This window comes from Lonchura striata, chromosome 21, assembly GCF_046129695.1.
Source record: "Lonchura striata isolate bLonStr1 chromosome 21, bLonStr1.mat, whole genome shotgun sequence".
NCBI classification, from domain to species: domain Eukaryota; kingdom Metazoa; phylum Chordata; class Aves; order Passeriformes; family Estrildidae; genus Lonchura; species Lonchura striata.
Genome location: NC_134623.1, coordinates 1588931 through 1610554, shown reverse-complemented (window position 1 = coordinate 1610554; position 21624 = coordinate 1588931). Strand labels below are relative to the sequence as shown.

Genomic DNA, 21624 nt, shown 5'->3' with positions numbered 1-21624 from the left:
AGGTTTTATCCCCAATCCAGGTGTTTTATCCCCAATCCTGGTGTTTTCCCAGAGTTTCCTGGGTGTTTTATCCCAAATCCTGGTGTTTTCCTGAAGTCTCCTGTGTGTTTTCCCCCAAATCCTGGTGTTTTCCCGGGGTTTTCCGGGTGTTTTACCCCAATCCCCGGGTTTTCCCAGGATTTTCCGGGTGTTTTCTGCTGGATCCCAGGTTTTGGGGTCTCACCTCGGAGAGCTCCTCGCGGCGCAGTTTGGCCTCGAGCTCGCTGAGCTGCAGCTGCACCTCGGCCTGCAGGAAGCCGTGGATGAGGCTCAGCTTCTCCTGGACGCTCTCCTGGGGACATCGGGGACATGGCAGGGACACTGGGGACATTGGGGACACGGCAGGGACACTGGGGACATTGGGACATGGCAGGGACACTGGGGACACGGCAGGGACACTGGGGACAGCGTGGGGACACTGGGGATGGAGGGGACACAATGGGGACATCGGGGGCAGGAAGCTGTGGATGAGGCTCAGCTTCTCCTGGACGCTCTCCTGGGGACATCGGGGACATGGCAGGGACACTGGAGACACTGGGGACACTGGGGACATGGCAGGGACACTGGGGACAGCGTGGGGACACTGGGGATGGAGGGGACACAATGGGGACATCGGGGGCAGGAAGCTGTGGGAGGCTCAGCTTCTCCTGGACGCTCTCCTGGGGACATCGGGGACATGGCAGGGACATTGGGGACATGGCAGGGACACTGGGGACACGGCAGGGACACTGGGGACAGCGTGGGGACACTGGGGATGGAGGAGACACAATGGGGACATCAGGGACAGGAAGCCGTGGATGAGGCTCAGCTTCTTCTGGACGCTCTCCTGGGGACATCGGGGACACTGGGGACATTGGGGACATGGCAGGGACACTGGGGACATTGGGGACATTGGGGACATGGCAGGGACATGGCAGGAACACTGGGGACACTGGGGACACGGCAGGGACACTGGGGACATTGGGACATGGCAGGGACATGGCAGGGACACTGGGGACACTGGGGACACTGGGGACATTGGGGACATGGCAGGGACACTGGGGACATGGCAGGGACACTGGGGACACTGGGGACATTTGGGACAGCGTGGGGGCATTGGGGACACCATGGGGGCAGCAGGGACAGAGGGGACAATGTGAGGACAGAGGGGACAGAAGATGGAGGGGACAGCGTGGGGACATTGTGGGGCACAGGAGGACTTCCCATGGGGACAAGGTGGGGCACCGAGGGGACACTGCCTGTGGGGAGACGGGGGGGACAGGGGGACACAGAGGGACACAGGGGGACACAGGGGACACAGGGGGACACAGGGACAGCCCAGGTGACACCGGGGACATTCCAGGACTCACCTTCTCTCCCAGGTTCTCCTCATCCCGCTCCAAGTCCTGCAGCCTGGGGGGACAGAGCCGGGGTCACCGGGGGGTGGGGACACCCAGGGAGGGGACAGAGGGACACGGCGGGGTGGCTCCAGAGGGGACAGGGACAAGGGACAAAGGGACATGGCTCCAGAGGGGACAGTGGCACGGACAGCCAGGAATGGGGGAATTCCAGAGGGGAGGGGATGGGGGGGGACAGGGACACCTCTGGTGCCACCAGGAATGTCCCAGGATTGGGGACATTCAGCAGGATGTGGGGCTGGGAGCCTCGGGAATGCCGGGATTGGGGACAGAAACCCGGGAGTGGGGACAGGAGCCCGGGAGTGGGGACAGGAACACTGGAATGGGGTCAGGAACCCCAGGATTGGGATCAGAACCCCAGGATTTGGGTCAAGACCATCAGGATTGGGATCAGAACTCCAGGATTGGGGTCAGAACCATGAGGATTGGGTCAGGACCATCAGGACTGGGGTCAGGACCCCGGGATTGGGGTCAGGACCCCCAGGATTGGGTCAAGACCCCGGGATTGGGGTCAGGACCCCCAGGATTGGGTCAAGACCCCGGGATTGGGGTCAGAACCCTGGAATGGGATCAGGAACCCCCAGGATTGGGGTCAGGACCATCAGGATTGGAGTCAGGAGCTCAGGATTGGGGTCAGGACCCCGGGATTGGGGTCAGGACCCCAGGATTGGGGTCAGGACCCCGGGATTGGGGTCAGGACCCCCAGGATGGGGTCAGGACAGGGGTCAGGACCCCTCATGTGCCACGGCCATTCCCTGGGAATGTCCCATCCACTGGGATTTGGGATGGGACCCTCTGGAATGGCTCCTGTCTCCCAAGATGGCTCCTGTCCCCTCGGGGTGGCTCCTGTCCCCTCGGGGTGGCTCCTGTCCCCTCTAGGAGTGGCTCCTGACCCCTCGGGGTGGCTCCTGTCCCCTCTAGGAGTGGCTCCTGACCCCTCGGGGTGGCTCCTGTCCCCTCAGGGTGGCTCCTGTCCCCCAGGAGTGGCTCCTGTCCCCTCTAGGAGTGGCTCCTGTCCCCTCAGGGTGGCTCCTGTCCCCTGGGGGTGGCTCCTGTCCCCCCCAGGAGTGGCTCCTGTCCCCCCCAGGATGGCTCCTGTCCCCTCGGGGTGGCTCCTGTCCCCTCGGGGTGGCTCCTGTCCCCCCCGGGATGGCTCCTGTCCCCTCAGGGTGGCTCCTGTCCCCCCCAGGAGTGGCTCCTGTCCCCTCAGGGTGGCTCCTGTCCCCTCTAGGAGTGGCTTCTGTCCCCCAGGATGGCTCCTGTCCCCCCCAGGAGTGGCTCCTGTCCCCCAGGAGTGGCTCCTGTCCCCTCAGGGTGGCTCCTGTCCCCCCCAGGATGGCTCCTGTCCCCTCTAGGAGTGGCTCCTGTCCCCTCTAGGAGTGGCTCCTGTCCCCTCAGGGTGGCTCCTGTCCCCATGCCACCCTCCAGGCCCCCCTGTCCCACCCCAGCACCGCTCCGGTGCCACCCCCACTTCCCTCTTCCCTTTTCCCGCAGGATTTGGGGGGGTTTTGGGGGATTCTGGGGGGTCCCCCGGGTTCGGGGACAGCCACGGGGACCTTGGGGACAGCGCGGGCACCGCGCCGGAAGCGGGGGAGGGGTTTGGGGCCCCTTCCTGCCCGGGCTGGGGGCACAGGAGGGGGTTTGGGGGGCACAGGGACAATTCCCACCGGGGTCACCCCGAAATCTGACACCCCTCCCACCCCAAAAATCCCTGGCGGGGACCCGGCCGGGCCACGTGGGCACCCCAAAACTGCGGGAGGGGAGGGTCGGGGGTCCTGGGCTGGAGGGGGGCCCCCAAAATATGGGGGGGGGTCACTGCAGAGGGAGGGCACTTTTGGGGGGATCAGGGTAATTTTGAGGGGTCCAGGGGCATCAGGGCAGTTCTGGGAGGGGCATCAGGGTAATTTTGGGGGGATCAGGGCACTTTGGGGGGGATCAGGGTAATTTTGAGGGGTCCAGGGGCATCAGGGCAGTTCTGTGAGGGGGGTTCAGGGTAATTTTGGGGGGATTCAGGGCACTTTTGGTGGTTCTGGGGGTGTCAGGGCAGTCCTGAGGGAGTCAGGGTAATTTTGGGGGGTTCTGTCAGTGCAGGGTGATGCTGGGGCAGGGGGCACAGCCCGGTCCTGGGGGGGTCAGTGCTTTTTGGGGGGTTTCAGTGACACTGAGGGGGTGTCAGTGACATGAAGAGGTGTCACTGCCAGGGCTGGTGGCCCTCAGCCCTCCCTGGAGACCCTCAGCCCATCCTGGTGGCCCTCAGCCCTCCCTGGTGACCCTCAGCCCATCCTGGTGACCCTCAGCCCATCCTGGTGACCCTCAGCCCATCCTGGAGACCCTCAGCTCATCCTGGTGACCCTCAGCCCATCCTGGTGACCCTCAGCCCATCCTGGTGGCCCTCAGCCCATCCTGGAGACCCTCAGCTCATCCTGGTGGCCCTCAGCCCATCCTGGTGGCCCTCAGCCCATCCTGGTGACCCTCAGCCCATCCTGGAGACCCTCAGCCCATCCTGGTGACCCTCAGCCCATCCTGGTGGCCCTCAGCCCTCCCTGGTGGCCCTCAGCCCATTCTGGTGGCCCTCAGCCCATACTGGGCAGGCTCTGGGCACACCCTGAAAGGCTCTGAGGGGCTGTGAGTTCTAAAGGCTCTGAGAGGTTCCAAGGTCTGTGAGGGGCTCTAAGGGCTGTGAAGGCTCAGAGAGCAGTGAAGGCTGTGAGGAGCTCTAAGGGCTCTGAGGGGCTGTGAGGGTCTCTGAGAGGTTTTGAGGTCTGCGAGGGGCTCCGAGGTCTGTGAGGGGCTGTGAGGGCTCTGAAGGCTGTGAGGGGCACTAAGGGCTCTAAGGTCTGTGAGGGGCTCTAAGATCTCTGAGGTCTGTGAGGGGCTCTGAGAGGTTGTGAGGTCTGCGAGGGGCACCAAGGGGCTGTGAGGGGCTCTAAGGTCTGTGAGGGGCTCTGAGAGTCTCTGAAGGCTGTGAAGGGCTCTGAGAGTTGTGAAGGGCTCTGAGGGCTCTGAGAGTCTCTGAGGGTCTCTGAGGGCTCTGAGATCTGTGAGGGGCTGTGAGGGCTCCGAGAGCTGTGAAGGCTGTGAGGGGCTCTGAGGGTCTCTAAGGTCTCTAAGGGCTGTGAGGGGCTCTGAGGGTCTCTGCGGGTCTCTGAGGTCTCTAAGGGCTGTGAGGGTCTCTGAGGGTCTCTGCGGGTCTCTGAGGTCTCTGAGGTCTCTGCGGTCCGTGCGAGCGGGGCCTCTCTCCCGCCTGGCTCCCGCCTCCCGGCCGGGACTCACCGTCGGCGCAGCTCGGCGGGCAGCGGGGCGGGCGGCAGCGGCGCGGCGCGGGCGGGCATCGGGAGCGGGCCGGGGGCGGGCGCGGGGCCCGGAGCGGCGGCACCGGGAGCGGCACCGGCAGCGGCACCGGCAGCGGGGCCCGGAGCGGCACCGGCAGCGGGGCCCGGAGCGGCGGCACCGGCAGCGGCACCGGGAGCGGGGCCGGCAGCACCGGCAGCGGGGCCCGGAGCGGGGCCGGCAGCGGGGCCCGGCGCGGCAGCACCGGGAGCGGGGCCCGGAGCGGGGCCGGGAGCGGGGCCGGCAGCGGGGCCCGGCGCGGCGGCACCGGGAGCGGCTTCGCGCGGAAACCAGCGGCGGGCGCGGGGCGGCGCCGACCACCGCGCGGGGGGAGCCGGCGCGCACCATGCCGCCAGCGGGGGGGACGGCGCGGGCGGCGGCGGGACCGCCGGGCCGGGGGAAGCCGCAGGGGATCGGCGGGGACCGGGGGGAAACGGAGGGGTCGGGGAGGAACCGGGAGAGGCGGCGGGGGGGGAACGGGGAGGCCTCAAGGGGGGAAACGGAGAGTGAGGGGGGAGTGGGAGGTACCACTGAGAGATGGGGGGAGGCGGGAGGTACCATTGAGGGGAGTGGGAGGTACCACTGAGAGATGGGGGGAGGCGGGAGGTACCATTGAGGGGAGTGGGAGGTACCACTGAGAGATGGGGGGAGGCGGGAGGTACCACTGAGGGGAGATGGGAGATACCACTGAGAGAGACGGGGGGAGGCGGGAGGTACCACTGAGGGGAGTGGGAGGTACCACTGAGAGAAATGGGGGGAGATGGGAGGTACCACTGAGGGGAGATGGGATATACTACTGAGAGAGACGGGGGGAGGCGGGAGGTACCACTGAGGGGAGTGGGAGGTACCACTGAGAGAGACGGGGGGAGGCGGGAGGTACCATTGAGGGGAGTGGGAGGTACCACTGAGAGACGGGGGGAGGCGGGAGGTACCACTGAGGGGAGATGGGAGGTACCACTGAGAGACGGGGGGAGGCGGGAGGTACCACTGAGGGGAGTGGGAGATACCATTGAGAGAAATGGGGGGAGGCAGGAGGTACCATTGAGGGGAGATGGGAGATACCACTGAGAGATGGGGGGAGGCAGCTGACATGGGAGGTACCACTTTGGGCGCAGGGGGGAGTGTGTGGGGCGTACCACAGCATGGGGAGGGGGGGAACCCTTAAGTGGGTCGTACCACTGAGGGGAGGGGGGATGGGCTGTACCACTGTGCGGGGAGAGGGGGGGAACATTCTCCCAGGGCTGTACCATGATAGGGATGGGGGTGTCCCCAAGGCCACCCCTGGGTGCCACCCCCAGGGTGTCCCCATTGTCACCACAGAGCCCTCGTGTCCCAGGTCACCTTTATTGCCCCATTTTGGGGTGAAAAGGGACAATTTTGGGTCCGGCCAGCACCGCTCCGGTGACCCCGAGGATGGGGACGAGGTCCCGAAGTGTCCCCGAAAAGAGATTTGGGGGTGCCAAGGTTCCAAATTTACCCCCAAAATAGAATCAGGGGGTCCCAAAGTGTCCCCAAAACCAGATTTGGGGGGTCCCCAAATGTCCCCGAAAATGGACTGCCAACCCCAAAAATGGAGGTGTCCCCAAAAAATAAGCTGGGTTCCCAAAATGTCCCCAAGAATGGATTTTGGGGGTCCCAGGATTCCAAATTTAACCCCAAAAATGGATTTAGGGGGTCCCAAAATGTCCCCAGGACTGGATCTGGGAACCACAAAGTCGTCCCCCCCCCCCAAAATCCATCCTGGGGGTCCCAAATTTGGAGTCCCGGGCAGGTAAAAGCAGAAAATGAAATGAAATAAAATAAAATGAAATAAAATAAAATAAATTAAAAGCTGGGGGTTTTTGGGGTGTCCCCTCGGTGTCCCTTCAGTTCACCAGGAGCGCGTTGTCCTGCGCGGGGGCCCTGTGGGGACACAATTTTGGGGATTTTTAGCGGATTTTGGGGGGCAGGACCCCAGGGAAACCCCCCCGGATCCCAAAGATTCCAGGAGGGGAGGGGGGACCCCAAAATCCCGGGGACAGGCTGGATTTGGGGTCATTTTGGTGTCATTTGGGGATGGATTTTGGGGACATTTGGGGTCATTTTAGGACTGGATTCTTGGGTCATTTGGGGGCCAAATTTTGGGGTCATTTGGGGCATTTGGGGCTCTATTTAGGAGTCATTTTAGGCTGGATTTTGGGGTTATTTAGGGTCATTTTGGGGTTGGATTTTGAGGTCATATGGGGTCATTTGGGGCTGGATTTTGGGGTCATTTAGGGATGGATTTTGGGGTCATTTAGGGGTGGATTTTGGGGGCATTTGGGGCCAAATTTTGGGGTCATTTGGGGGCCAAATTTTTGGGGCATCTGGGGCTGGATTTTGGGGTCATTTGGGGTTGGATTTTGGGGTCATTTGGGGTTGGATTTTGGGATAATTTGGGATTCTCCCACATCCCCCCCACCCCCAGCTGGAATCCCCCAGGTGACACCAAGCCCAAACCAGCCAGGACCCCCCTCCTTTGGGGTGACCCCAAAATGCCCCAAACCCCCCCCAAGAATGTCCCAAAATGCCCCAAAACCCCCCCAAGAAAGTCCCAAAATGCCCCAAAACCCCAAGAATGTCCCAAAATGCCCCAAAACCCCCAAGAATGTCCCAAAATCCCCCCAACCCCCTCAAGAATGTCCCAAAATCCCCCAACCCCCCCCAAGAATGTCCCAAAACTGCCTGAAATGTCCCCAAATCCCCCCAAAACTCCCCAAAATCCCCCCAAATGCTCCCAAAATCCCCTGAAACGTCCCAAAAATCCCCGAAAACATCCCAAACCCCCCCCAAAAATGTCCCAAAATCCCCCAAAGCCTCTCCCAAAATATCTCAAAATCCCCCTCCCAAACCCCCTGAAGTGTCCCAAAACAGCCCAAAACAGCCCAAAAAGCCCCAAATTTCGGACCGGGGGCAGCAGCAGATGGTGGGGCAGGAGGCGGCGCTGCCCCGGCGGAACTTTCCGGAGCCGGGGCTGTCCCGGCACTGCGCGATGAAGGCCTGGAGCTGGGACACGGCGGTGTCACCCTCGGACTGGTTCTGGGGACACAGGGGACAGGAGCTGGGACACGGCGGTGTCACCCTCGGACTGGTTCTGGGGACACAGGGGACACAGGGGACAGGAGCTGGGACACGGCGGTGTCACCCTCGGACTGGTTCTGGGGACACAGGGGACACAGGACACAGGAGCTGGGACACGGCGGTGTCACCCTCGGACTGGTTCTGGGGACACAGGGGACAGGAGCTGGGACACGGCGGTGTCACCCTCGGACTGGTTCTGGGGACACACAGGGGACAGGGGACAGGAGCTGGGACACGGCGGTGTCACCCTCGGATTGGTTCTGGGGACAGGGGACAGGGGACAGGAGCTGGGACACGGCGGTGTCACCCTCGGACTGGTTCTGGGGACACAGGGGACAGGTCAGGGACACGGCGGTGTCACCCTCGGACTGGTGCTGGGGACAGGGGACAGGAGCTGGGACACGGCGGTGTCACCCTCGGACTGGTGCTGGGGACAGGGGACAGGGGACAGGAGCTGGGACACGGCGGTGTCACCCTCGGACTGGTTCTGGGGACAGGGGACAGGAGCTGGGACACGGCGGTGTCACCCTCGGATTGGTTCTGGGGACAGGGGACAGGAGCTGGGACACGGCGGTGTCACCCTCGGACTGGTTCTGGGGACAGGGGACACAGGGGACAGGTGACATCACACCCAGGTGATGTCACACACAGATAACGCACTGATGACGTCACACCCAGGAGATAATGCACCCAGGTGATGTCACACAGGTGATAATGCACACCAGTGACATCACCCCCAGGTGATAACGCACACTGGTGACGTCACACAGGTGAGATAACATGCCCAGGTGATAATACACACCGGTGACATCACACCCAGGTGATAACGCCCACCGGTGACGTCACACAGGTGATAACGCACACTGGTGACGTCACACAGGTGAGATAACACACCCAGGTGATAACGCCCACCGGTGACGTCACCCCCAGGTGATAACGCCCACCAGTGACATCACCCCCAGGTGAAAACACACACTGGTGACGTCACACAGGTGAGATAACACACCCAGGTGATAACGCCCACCAGTGACATCACCCCCAGGTGATAACGCCCACCGGTGACGTCACCCCCAGGTGATAACGCACACCAGTGACATCACACAGGTGAGATAACACACCCAGGTGATAACGCCCACCGGTGACGTCACACTGCTGACGTCCCGCCCCGGCGCGGCGCCGCCGGTGCCGCTGACCTTGATGGTGTCGTAGGAGCCGGTGATGAGGGCGATGAAGAGGCTGAGCACCATGTAGATGAAGAGCGCGCTGAAGGAGTACAGGTACACCTGGCTGAAGAGCCACACCAGCGCCCCGCTGGGCCGCAGCGCCGCGAAGGTGGCGAACATGTCGTCGCCATTGACCAGCGAGAAGAGACACTCGGACACCATGGACAGCGAGCGGAACTGCGGAGGGACACCTGTGTCACCTGTGTCACACCTGTAACCCCTGTGTCACACCTGTGTCGTCACCATTGACCAGTGAGAAGAGACACTCGGACACCATGGACAGCGAGCGGAACTGCGGAGGGACACCTGTGTCACCTGTGTCACACCTGTAACCCCTGTGTCACACCTGTGTCATCACCATTGACCAGCGAGAAGAGACACTCGGACACCATGGACAGCGAGCGGAACTGCGGAGGGACACCTGTGTCACCTGTGTCACACCTGTAACCCCTGTGTCACACCTGTGTTGTCGCTATTGACCAGTGAGAAGAGACACTCGGACACCATGGACAGCGAGCGGAACTGCAGAGGGACACCTGTGTCACCTGTGTCACACCTGTAACCCCTGTGTCACACCTGTAACCCCTGTGTCACACCTGTGTCGTCACCATTGACCAGCGAGAAGAGACACTCGGACACCATGGACAGTGAGCGGAACTGTGGAGGGACACCCGGGTCACACCTGTGTGTCACCTGTGTGTCACCTGTGTGTCACCTGTGTCACCTGTGTCACACCTGTAACCCCTGTGTCACACCTGTAACCCCTGTGTCACAGCTGTGTCACCTGTGTCACCTGTAACCCGTGTCACACCTGTGTCACCTGTGTCACCTGTAACCCCTGTGTCACCTGTCACACATGTCAAACCTGTGTCACACCTGTGTCACCTGCATTTCATGTGTGGATTTAGGGAGGCACCGAACCCCAAAACCGGGATTTGAGAACATCCCAACCCCCAAAAGTGAAATTTGGGAATCTCCCAACCCCAGACCCGAAATTTGGAAGAATCCAAATCCCCTAAAATGGAACTTGGGAATCTCCCAGCCCCAAAACCCAGAATTTCAGAAGGAACCCAATCCCAAAACCGGGATTTGAGAACATCCCAACTCCCAAAACTGAAATCTGGGACTCTCCCAACCCCAAACCCGAAATTTGGGAATCTCCCAACCCCAAACCCGAAATTTGGGAATGGCCACCTTGACGTGGTGCGGGCCCAGCACGATCCAGCCGCAGAAGCAGTAGCCCAGGTAAATCACGGCCACGCAGCAGCAGAAGCGCATCACGTTGGGCAGCGCCACGCGCAGCGTCACGATCAGGATCTGGGGCGAAAAACGGGGAAATCGGGAAAAACGGGGGTTTGGGGTGGGAAAACGGGGATTTGGGGTGGGAAAACGGGGATTTGGGGCGGGAAAATGGGGATTTGGGACAGGAAAATGGGATTATCCACGTGTGGAGAGCACATCACGTTGTGGGTCACCACGTGTAGAGTCAGGATCTGGATATGGGGCGAAAAACGGGGAAATTGGGAAAAACGGGGATTTGGGGTAGGAAAACGGGGATTTGGGACGGGAAAATGGGGACTTGGGGCGGGAAAATGGGGATTTGGGGTGGGAAAATGGGGATTTGGGGTGGAAAAACAGGGATTTGGGGCGGGAAAATGGGGATTTGGGGTGGGAAAATAGGGTTATCCACGTGTGGGGAGCACATCACGTTGGGGTCACTACATGTAGTGTCACGATCAGGATCTGGGGCGAGAAACGGGGAAATCGGGAAAAACAGGGGTTTGGGGTGGGAAAAACAGGGGTTTGGGGTGGGAAAACGGGGATTTGGGGTGGGAAAATGGGGATTTGGGATGGGAAAATAGGGTTATCCACGTGTGGGGAGCACATCACGTTGGGCAGCGCCACGCGCAGCGTCACGATCAGGATCTGGGGCGTAAAATGGGGAAATCGGGAAAAACGGGGATTTGGGGTGGGAAAACGGGGATTTGGGGTGGGAAAATGGGGATGTAGGGTGGGAAAATGTCCCTGTCCCTCACATTGTACTTCTGGAAGAAGGTCAGGTACCGGCTGACCCCGACCTTGTCCCTGTCCCTGTCCCTGTCCCCAGGTGGCACGGATGACACAGGTGACAGAGATGACATGGGTGACACGGGTGATACGGGCGACACACGTGACACGGGCGTCACTCACGTTGTACTTCTGGAAGAAGGTCGGGTAGCGGATGATGCCGACCTTGTCCCTGTCCCTGTCCCTGTCCCTATCCCCAGATTACACAGGTGACACGGGTGACACAGGTGACACGCGTGACACAGGCGTCACTCACGTTGTACTTCTGGAAGAAGGTCAGGTACCGGCTGACCCCAACCTTGTCCTTGTCCCTGTCCCTGTCCCCAGGTTACACAGGTGACACAGATGACATGGGTGACACGGGTGACACAGATGACACGGGTGACACAGATGACATGGGTGACACGGGTGACACAGATGACACGGGTGACACAGGCGACACGGGTGACACGGGCGCCACTCACGTTGTACTTCTGGAAGAAGGTCAGGTAGCGGATGACGCCGACCCACACCAGCAGCGTCGAGGTGCCCAGCAGGATGCTGCACACGTCGTACCCCGAGAAGTTCTGCGGGGACAGGGGGACGGTGCCACCAGCGCGTCCCCGGGGCGGTGACGCCGCCCGGCCGCCGTCCCCAGCGCGGCGCCCCCGCGGGGCTGACCTTGGCCTCGATGCCGATCTTGAGCACGGTGCCCAGCACGGTGAGGAGGTCGCTGGTGACCAGCAGCAGGTACCACCCGTTGAGGAACTCCAGCCGGTCCGACAGCGACACGGCCAGGCCGCGGCGGCGGCGCAGGAAGCGGCTGAACTCCTGCGGGGCACCAATTGTCACCGTCACTGTCAGTGTCACTGTCACCATCACCTCACAGGAAGCGGCTGAACTCCTGCGGGGCACCAATTGTCACCGTCACTGTCGGTGTCAGTGTCACCGTCACCTCACAGGAACCGGCTGAACTCCTGCGGGGCACCAATTGTCACCGTCACTGTCGGTGTCAGTGTCACCGTCACCTCACAGGAACCGGCTAAATTCCTGTGGGACGTTGTCATCGTCACTGTCACCGTCACTGTCACTGTCAGTGTCATTGTCACTGTCACCATCACCTCACAGGAAGCGGCTGAACTCCTGCGGGGCACCAATTGTCACCGTCACTGTCAGTGTCAGTGTCACCGTCAGTGTCACTGTCACCGTCACCTCACAGGAAGTGGCTGAACTCCTGCGGGGCACCAATTGTCACCGTCACTGTCAGTGTCAGTGTCAGTGTCACCGTCACCTCACAGGAAACGGCTGAATTCCTGTGGGAAGTTGTCACCGTCACTGTCACCGTCACTGTCACTGTCACTGTCATTGTCACTGTCACTGTCACTGTCACCTCACAGGAAATGGCTGAGCTCCTGAGGGACATTGTCACTGTCACTGTTATTGTCAGTGTCAGTGTCAGTGTCACTGTCACCTCACAGGAACCGGCTGAACTCCTGCAGGGCGTTGTCACTGTCACTGTCATTGTTATTGTCACTGTCAGTGTCATTGCCACTGTCACTGTCACCTCACAGAAACCGGCTGAACTCCTGCGGGACATTGTCAGTGTCAGTGTCACCGTCACAGTCACAGTCACTGTCAGTGTCATTGTCACTGTCATTGTTGTTGTCACTGTCACCTCACAGGAAACGGCTGAACTGCCTCCCACCATCCATATCCAACTCCATTCCATCCCCATAAAATCCCATCAATCCCATCAATCCCATCAACCCCATCCCCCAAACCCCAGAATCCCCCAAATCCCCCCAAAATCCCCCAAATCCCCCAAACCCCATCAACCCCATCCCCCAAACCCCAGAATCCCCCAAATCCCCCCAAAATCCCCCAAACCCCATCAACCCCATCCCCCAAACCCCCCCAACCCCCAGAATCCCCCAAATCCCATCAATCGCATTCCCCAAACCCCAGAATCCCCCAAACCCCCCAACCCCCCATTCCCCCGTGCCCCACCCTCATCAGGAGCAGCCCGCGGGCGATGGAGCGGGCGCAGAGCACCAGGGACAGGGCGCACACGGCCGTCACCAGCACGTCGAAGGACAGGCGCAGCGGGGTGTCACCTGCGGGGACAGCCCGGGGCACCCCCGGGGGGCACCCGTGGCCTCTTGTCACCTCCCGGGGACACCCCTGCAGCCCACTGTCACCCGCTGTCACCCATTGTCACCTCTGATGGGTGTGGCAGGGTGGTGGCACTCCCAGGGATACCCTCATAGCCTGTTGTCACCCATTGTCACCCATTGTCACCTCTGCTGGGTGTGGCAGGGTGGTGGCACTCCCAGGGACACCCCCACAGCCCAATGTCACCCGTTGTCACCCGCTGTCACCTCTGCTGGGTGTGGCAGGGTGGTGGCACTCCCAGGGACACCCCCCCAGCCTGCTGTCACCCGCTGTCACCTGCTGTCACCTCTGCCGGGCAGCGAGGGGTGGTGGCACTCCCAGGGACACCCCCACAGCCCAATGTCACCCGCTGTCACCCGCTGTCACCTCTGCCGGGCGTGGCAGGGTGGTGGCACTCCCAGGGACACCCCCACAGCCCAATGTCACCCATTGTCACCCATTGTCACCTCTGCTGGGTGTGGCAGGGTGGTGGCACTCCCAGGGACACCCCAACAGCCCAATGTCACCCGCTGTCACCCGCTGTCACCTCTGCCGGGCAGCGAGGGGTGGTGGCACTCCCGGATGGCCGCGTGGGTGTCCAGGCGGATCCGCACCCGCCCGCTGTGGGCGCTGTTGTCAAACGTGACCTGGGGACACCGGGTGGCACTGTCACTGTCACTGCCATTGTCACTGTCACCGTCATTATCACTGTCATTTTCATTGTCACTGTTATTCTGTCACTGTCACTGTCATTGTCACTGCCATTGTCACTGTCATTGTCATTGTCACCGTCATTCTGTCACTGTCGCCGTCACTGTCACTGTCAATATCACTGTCACTGCCATTGTCACTGTCACTGTCATTGTCATTTTCGTCATCACTGTCATTCTGTCACTGTCACTCATTGTCACTGTCACTGTCACTGCCATTGTCACTGCCACTGTTATTGTCGTTGTCACTGTCACTGTCACTCATTGTCACTGTAACTGTCATTGTCGTCACTGTCACTGCCAATGTCACTGTCATTGTCAATGTCACTGTCACTCATTGTCACCGTCACTGTCATTGTCACTGCCATTGTCATTTTCACTGTCACTGTCACTGGCATTGTCATTGTCACTGTCAATGTGACAGTCAGTGTCACAGTCACTGTCGCTGTCACTCATTGTCACTGTCACAGTCACTGTCATTCATTGTCACTGTCACAGTCACTGTCACTCATTGTCATTGTCATTGTCACTGTCACTGTCACTCATTGTCACTGTCACTGTCATTGTCACTGTCACTGTCATTGTCACTGTCACTGTCGCTCTCACTCATTGTCACTGTCACTGTCACTGTCACTGTCACTGTCAATGTCACTTGGGAGACTTTGGGATATTTGGGGACGCTCAGGGGTCATTGGGGGACACTTGGGGACACTTTGGGGACACCCAGGGCACACTCAGGGGACAGTTTGGGACACTTTGGGGTATTTGGGGACACCTGGGGGACACTTTGGGGACACTTTGGGGTATCTGGGGACGCTCAGGGGTGATTTGGGGTCCCTTGGGGACACTCAGGGGACACCTGGGCACACCTGGGGACAATTTGGGACACTTTGGGGACACGTGGGGACACGCACGGTGACACTGAAGGTGTAGCAGTCGGGGATCTCATGGTTCAGCAGCGTTTGGATGTTGATGGCTTTGAGCTGGAACTCCACGGTGACATTGATCAGCCTGAGGGGACAAAACACCCGGGAGACCCAAAATCCCAAAAAAAACCACCTGGGAGACCCCAAAATCCCAAAAAACACCACCCAGGAGACCCCAAAATCCCCAAAAAAAAACACCCCAGGAGACCCCAAAATCCCAAAAAAAACACCCCAGGAGACCCCAAAATCCCAAAAAAACACGGGAAAGGAAAAATTTCACCCCAAAATCCCAGACAGGGATTTGGGGAAATGCCTCCGGGTGGGATTTAGGGGAATTTTGGGGTTTTTGGGGTCCCCCGTGTGGGATTTAGGCGAATTTTGGGGTTTTGGGGGTTTACAATCACCCCCGGGTGGGATTGAGGGGAATTTTGGGGTTTTTGGGGTTTACAATCACCCCTGGGTGGGATTTAGGGGAATTTTGGGGTTTTTGGGGTTTACAATCACCCCCGGGTGGGATTTAGGGGAATTTTGGGGTTTTTGGGGTTTACAATGACCCCCGGGTGGGATTGAGGGGAATTTTGGGGTTTTTGGGGTTTACCTGTGGAACTGGAGGGTGAAGTTGCCGTCGGTGCCGTCCAGCGCCGGCGGCCGGGGGTCCCCGGGGTGCACCCCCAGACATTCTGTGGGGTCGGGATTGGGGTCAGGGAATGCCCAGAGCCCCCGGGGCTTCCCAAATCCCAAACCCCAAATCCCAAATCCCAAACCCCAAACCCCAAATCCCAAATCCCAAACCCCAAATCCCAAATCCCAAATCCCAAATCCCAAACGCCAAATCCCAGACCCCAAACCCCAAATCCCAAACGCCAAATCCCAAATCCCAAACCCCAAATCCCAAATCCCAAATCCCAAATCCCAAATCCCAAACCCCACACCCCAAATCCCAAACACGCCCGGACTGTTTGGAATGCTCCAGGACAATCCCAAATCCCAAATCCTAAATCTCAAACTCTAAATCCCAAACCCCAAACCCCAAATGTGCCCAGACTGTTTGGAATGCTCCAGGACCATCCCAAATCCAAATCCAAACCCAAAATCCCAAACCCCAAATCCCAACCCCAAAACTGCAATCCCAACTCCCAAACCTCATATCCAACCCCAAACACCAAACCCCAAATCCAACCCCAACTCCCAAACACCAATCCCAAATCCCAAACGCCAACCCCACATTCCAAACCCCAAATCCCAACCCCAAACACCAAACCCCAAACCCCAAATCCAACTCCCAAACCCAACTCCAATCCAAAATCCCAACCCCCAAATCCCAACCCCAACTCCCAAACCTCAAATCCCAACTCCCAAACCCCAAATCCCAAACCCCAAACCCAACTCCCAAACCCCAAATCCCAACTCCCAAACTCAACTCCAGTCCAAAATCCCAAACCGCAAATCCCCAAATCCCAACCCCCAACTCCCAAACCCCAAATCCCAACTCCCAAACCCAATCCAAAACTCCAAACCCAAATCCCAACCCCAACTCCCAAACCCCAAATCCCAACTCCCACATCCAAGTCCCAAACCCAACTCCAATCCAAAATCCCAAACCCAAAGCCCAACCTCAACTCCCAAACCCGAACCCCAAACCCAAACCCGAACCCCAAATCCCAAACCCCAAATCCAATCCAAAATCCCAAACCCAACTCCCAACCCCAAACTCCAAACCCCAACCCCAAGTCCACACCCCACCGGTGACCACGCTGGGGTCGATGTCAAAGGTGTCGTTGCCGGGGTCGATGTCCCCCCTGCGGAAGAAGCGCTGGCACAGCCGGAGCCCGGCGCCACTCCCGGTGCCACCGTAGGCGTAGCGGCCCAGGGTCTCGTTGGGGACAGCCAGGTACTGCGGGACAGGGACACGGGGCTGGGGTGGCACCTTGATGGCCCCAAACATCTCCATGGCCATAAAACATCTCCATGGTCCCAAACATCACCATGGCCTTCAAACATCTCTGTGACCCCAAAACATCTGTGTCCCCACAACGTGGTGGCCCAGGGTCCTGTTGGGGACAGCCAGGTACTGGGGGACAGGGACACGGGCTGGGGTGGCATCTTGATGGCCCCAAACATCCCCATGGTCATAAAACATCTCCATGGGCCAAAACAACCCCATGGCCCCAAAACATCTCTGTGACCCCAAGACATCCCCATGACCTCAAAACATCTCTGTGACCCCAAAACATCTCCATGGCCCCAAAACATTTCCATGATCCCAAAACATCTCTGTGACCCCAAGACGTCCCCATGATCTCAAAACATCTCCATGATCCCAAAACATCTCCCTGGCTCCAATCATCACCATGGTCCTAAACCATCTCCATGGCCCCAAAACATCTCCATGGTCCTAAACCATCTCCATGGCCTTAAAACATCTCTGTGACCCCAAAACATCTCCATGATCCCAAAACATCTCTGTGTCCCCGCAACGTGGTGGCCCAGGGTCTCATTGGGGACAGCCAGGTACTGCGGGGACAGAACCACCAAGGCTGGAGGTGGCACTGGGGCACCCCAGTGTCCCCACACCACCTCAGTGTCCCCAACTCCTCCGATGTCCCCAAGCCCTCCCGGTGTCCCCGTGCCACCTTCTCAAGGACGAAGTCCAGGTGCTCCAGGAGGTCCCCGCGGGTGTAGATGGCCTGGGTGTCATCGGTGCCGTCCTCGTAGCCCTTGAGGAACAGGTGCTTGAAGGCCACCGTGTTGTCCTCCTTGAAGGCCACCACCAGCTGGTTGCTGAGCCCGAACAGGATCAGCTGGGGACAAAGGCCACCACCTCTGTCACCACCTGTCCCATTGTGGTGACACTGCTGTGTTTCACCCCAAAACAGTGTCACTCCATGCTTGGGGACAAAGGCCACCACGGTCAGGGTCTGTCCCACCCTGGTGACACCACCGTGTTTCACCCCATGCTTGGGGACAAAGGCCACCGCTGCCATCAGCCCCTGTCCCACCACGGTGACGCTGCCACGCTTTGTCCCAGGACACTCCGGCGTCCCCTTCAAAGTGTCCCCATGTCCCTGTGTCCCCTCCCTGCTGTCCCCAAGTCCCCATGCCCCCTCCCCAGTGTCCCCATGTCCCCGTGTCCCCTCCCTGCTGTCCCAGCCCCTTGTGCTGCCATCCCCACTGTCCCTGCTGTCCCCAAGTCCCCGTGCCCCTTCCCCTCTGTCCCCACTGGCCATCCCTGCTGCCCACCCCCACTGTCCCCTGTGCCACCCCGCTGTCCTCACTCCCTGTCCCCTGTGCCACCCCGCTGTCCCCTCTGCCACCCCGCTGTCCCCACTCGCTGTCCCCTGTGCCACCCCGCTGTCCCCTCTCCCTGTCCCCTGTGCCACCCCTGTGCCACCCCGCTGTCCCCACTCGCTGTCTCCACTCGCTGTCCCCTCTGCCATCCCCACTGTCCCCACTCGCTGTCCCCTCTCCCTGTCCCCTGTGCCACCCCGCTGTCCCCGTGCCACCCCGCGGTGCCACCTGCACGGTGACCAGGACGATCTTGGCCAGCTGCAGCGCGAGCTTCACGGGCCGCCTGCCGCGGGCGCGGTACTTGTCGCAGGGGCTCATGAAGAAATACTTGAGGCGGCGCCGCAGCTCCTCCTCCTCCTCCTGCTCCTCCTCCTCCTGCTCCGCTCCCGGGACCGGCGCCGCCTCGGCCGTGCCGTACCCGGGGCCGCGGCTCAGCAGCCGCTCGGTCTCTGGGGACAGCCGCGGTGTCACCTCGGTCCGGTGCCCGCCCTGCCCGGTGTCACCCCTGCCCGGTGTGCCCGGTGTCACCGCTCCGGTGCCCACCCTGCCCGGTGTCACCCCTGCCCGGTGTGCCCGGTGTCACCGCTCCGGACCCGCTGTGCCCGGTGTCACCCTCTGCCCGGTGTGCCCGGTGTCACCGCTCCGGTGCCCACCCTGCCCGGTGTCACCCCTGCCCGGTGTGCCCGGTAACCGCTCCGGTGCCCACCCTGCCCGGTGTCACCCCTGCCCGGTGTGCCCGGTGTCACCGCTCCGGTGCCCACCCTGCCCGGTGTCACCCCCTGCCCGGTGTGCCCTGTGCCCGGTGTCACCGCTCCGGACCCGCTGTGCCCGGTGTCACCCCCTGCCCGGTGTGCCCTGTGCCCGGTAACCACTCCGGACCCGCTGTGCCCGGTGTCACCCCTGCCCGGTGTGCCCTGTGCCCAGTAACAGCTCCGGACCCGCTGTGCCCGGTGTCACCCCCTGCCCGGTGTGCCCTGTGCCCGGTAACCGCTCCAGCGCCCACCCTGCCCGGTGTCACCCCCTGCCCGGTGTGCCCTGTGCCCGGTAACCACTCCGGTGCCTGCCCTGCCCGGTGTCACCCCCTGCCCGGTGTGCCCTGTGCCCGGTAACCGCTCCCAACCTCCTGTGCCCGGTGTCACCCCCTGCCCGGTGTGCCCTGTGCCCAGTAACAGCTCCGGACCCGCTGTGCCCGGTGTCACCCCTGCCCGGTGTGCCCGGTAACCGCTCCGGTGCCCACCCTGCCCGGTGTCACCCCCTGCCCGGTGTGCCCTGTGCCCGGTAACCGCTCCGGTGCCTGCCCTGCCCGGTGTCACCCCCTGCCCAGTGTGCCCTGTGCCCGGTAACCACTCCGGACCCGCTGTGCCCGGTGTCACCCCCTGCCCGGTGTGCCCTGTGCCCGGTAACCACTCCGGACCCGCTGTGCCCGGTGCCACCCCCTGCCTGGTGTGCCCTGTGCCCGGTAACCGCTCCGGTGCCCACCCTGCCCGGTGTCACCCCCTGCCTGGTGTGCCCTGTGCCCGGTGTCACCACTCCGGACCCACTGTGCCCGGTGTCACCGCTGTCCCCGTGTCCCCCCGGACCCGTTAACCCTACCCCGGCCGGTTCCCGGTAATCCCGACCTCGTGTCCCGCTTGTCCCGTTCTCATTCACGGTCCCTGTCCCCGTTCCCGGTCCCCATTCCCGGTCCCATTCCCGGTTCCTGTCCCCGTTCCCTGTCCCCATTCCCGGTCCCATTCCCGGTCCCGATTCCCCGTCCTCGTTCCCTGTCCCCATTCCCGGTTCCATTCCCGTTCCCTGTCCCAATTCCCGTTCCCGTTCCCGCTCCCCATTCCCGGTCCCCATTCCCGGTCCCCATTCCCGTTCCCGGTCCCCATTCCCGGTCCCATTCCCGGTCCCATTCCCGGTCCCATTCCCGTTCCCGGTCCCCGTTCCCGGTCCCATTCCCGGTCCCATTCCCGTTCCCGGTCCCCATTCCCGGTCCCCATTCCCGGTCCCCGTCCCCGTTCCCGGTCCCCGTTCCCGGTCCCCGTTCCCGGTCCCGCTCCCCGTTCCCTGTCCCCGTTCCCTGTCCCCGTTCCCGGTCCCCGTTCCCTGTCCCCGTTCCCGGTCCCCGTTCCCGGTCCCCGTTCCCGGTCCCCTCACCGGACGCCGCCGCCATCGCTCCGACCCCGTCCCGCCCCTCACGTGACCGGGCAAACCCCGCGCTGCTCCCGCCCACCAATCCCAGCGCGCGATGACTATCGGATTTGCATAACCCCGCCCCTCGCCCCGGCCCCGCCCACTGCCGCCTCCGGGCGCGGTTCGCTCCCAGTTCCTCACAGTGTTCCCAGTAAGGGCGGTGCTGGGAGGGAAAGCGCTCCCAGTTCCTCACAGTGTTCCCAGTTCCCTCCCAGTGCTCCCAGTAAGGGCGGTGCTGGGAGGGAAAGCGCTCCCAGTTCCCTCCCAGTGCTCCCAGTTCCCTCCCAGCGCTCCCAGTTCCCTCCCAGTGCTCCCAGTAAGAGCGATGTTGGGAGGGAGAGCGCTCCCAGTTCCCTCCCAGCGCTCCCAGTTCCCTCCCAGTGCTCCCAGTAAGAGCGATGTTGGGAGGGAGAGCGCTCCCAGTTCCCTCCCAGTGCTCCCAGTTCCCTCCCAGCGCTCCCAGTTCCCTCCCAGTGCTCCCAGTTCCCTCCCAGTGCTCCCAGTTCCCTCCCAGTGCTCCCAGTAAGGGCGGAGCTGGGAGGGAAAGCGCTCCCAGTTCCCTCCCAGCGCTCCCAGTAAGGGCGGTGCTGGGAGGGAAAGCGCTCCCAGTTCCCTCCCAGCGCTCCCAGTTCCCTCCCAGCGCTCCCAGTTCCTTCCCAGCGCTCCCAGTTCTCTCCCAGCGCTCCCAGTTCCCTCCCTCCCTCCTCGACAAAGCTGCCAGCCTGTAACCCTAACCCTAACCACAACCATTCCACTGGTCCCAGAAATCACAGCTTTCACACCATGGGACCTGACCCACTGCCCCTCCACTGGCACCTTCCCGAAGCATTCCGCTGCATTCCAGGAATACTCCGCATTTTCAGCGGGTATCCCGTCTGACCCTCATCCTGACCTTAAAAATACACCAAGGAATTCTAAAACAGCTATTAGGAAGATGTAACAAATCCCAAAAAGCCTTCAAAAATCCCCTAAATATTCCTAATAGTCCTCAAAAAAAAAAAAAAAAAAAAGAAAGAAAAGAAAAGAAAAGAAAAGAAAAGAAAAGAAAAGAAAAGAAAAGAAAAGATAACTCAAGGAAGCCTGCTCAGTCTCCAAACCCCTTCCTGTTGCTCTCTAGCCCACAGATGTCATCCCTATCTTTTTGCAGCGGGTCCTGTTGTCCTCTGAGGGTTCTGGCTCCTTTCCCCCTCGGCACTGTCCAAATTTCGGGGTTCCCTCGGTGTTAACGGCGCCTTTT

General features: G+C 61.1%; 2 protein-coding genes across 2 annotated transcripts in view; both read right to left on the bottom strand.

Moving 5' to 3' along the window:
- The window catches only part of DNMT1 (DNA methyltransferase 1), a 35086-nt gene extending 30318 nt beyond the window's left edge, over positions 1 to 4768 (bottom strand). The window contains exons 1-3 of the mRNA XM_077787709.1: positions 4710 to 4768; positions 1389 to 1431; positions 224 to 331 (exon numbers count right to left, since the gene is read on the bottom strand). Coding sequence (XP_077643835.1) covers positions 224 to 331; positions 1389 to 1431; positions 4710 to 4768 — 210 coding nt within the window. The remainder of the gene's footprint in view (positions 1 to 223; positions 332 to 1388; positions 1432 to 4709) is intronic.
- Positions 4769 to 6096: 1328 nt separating this feature from the next.
- MCOLN1 (mucolipin TRP cation channel 1) lies at positions 6097 to 20398 on the bottom strand. Its single transcript, XM_077787726.1, has 14 exons — positions 20352 to 20398; positions 18438 to 18658; positions 17555 to 17722; positions 16665 to 16815; positions 15520 to 15601; positions 14910 to 15006; positions 13833 to 13932; positions 13142 to 13248; positions 11816 to 11965; positions 11620 to 11721; positions 10283 to 10405; positions 9059 to 9265; positions 7693 to 7823; positions 6097 to 6668 (listed from the first exon to the last, which is right to left on the bottom strand). Exons 1-14 carry the CDS (start codon positions 20365 to 20367, stop codon positions 6632 to 6634), a joined length of 1692 nt encoding a protein of 563 aa, XP_077643852.1. The 5' UTR covers positions 20368 to 20398; the 3' UTR covers positions 6097 to 6631.
- Positions 20399 to 21624: the final 1226 nt, after the last annotated feature.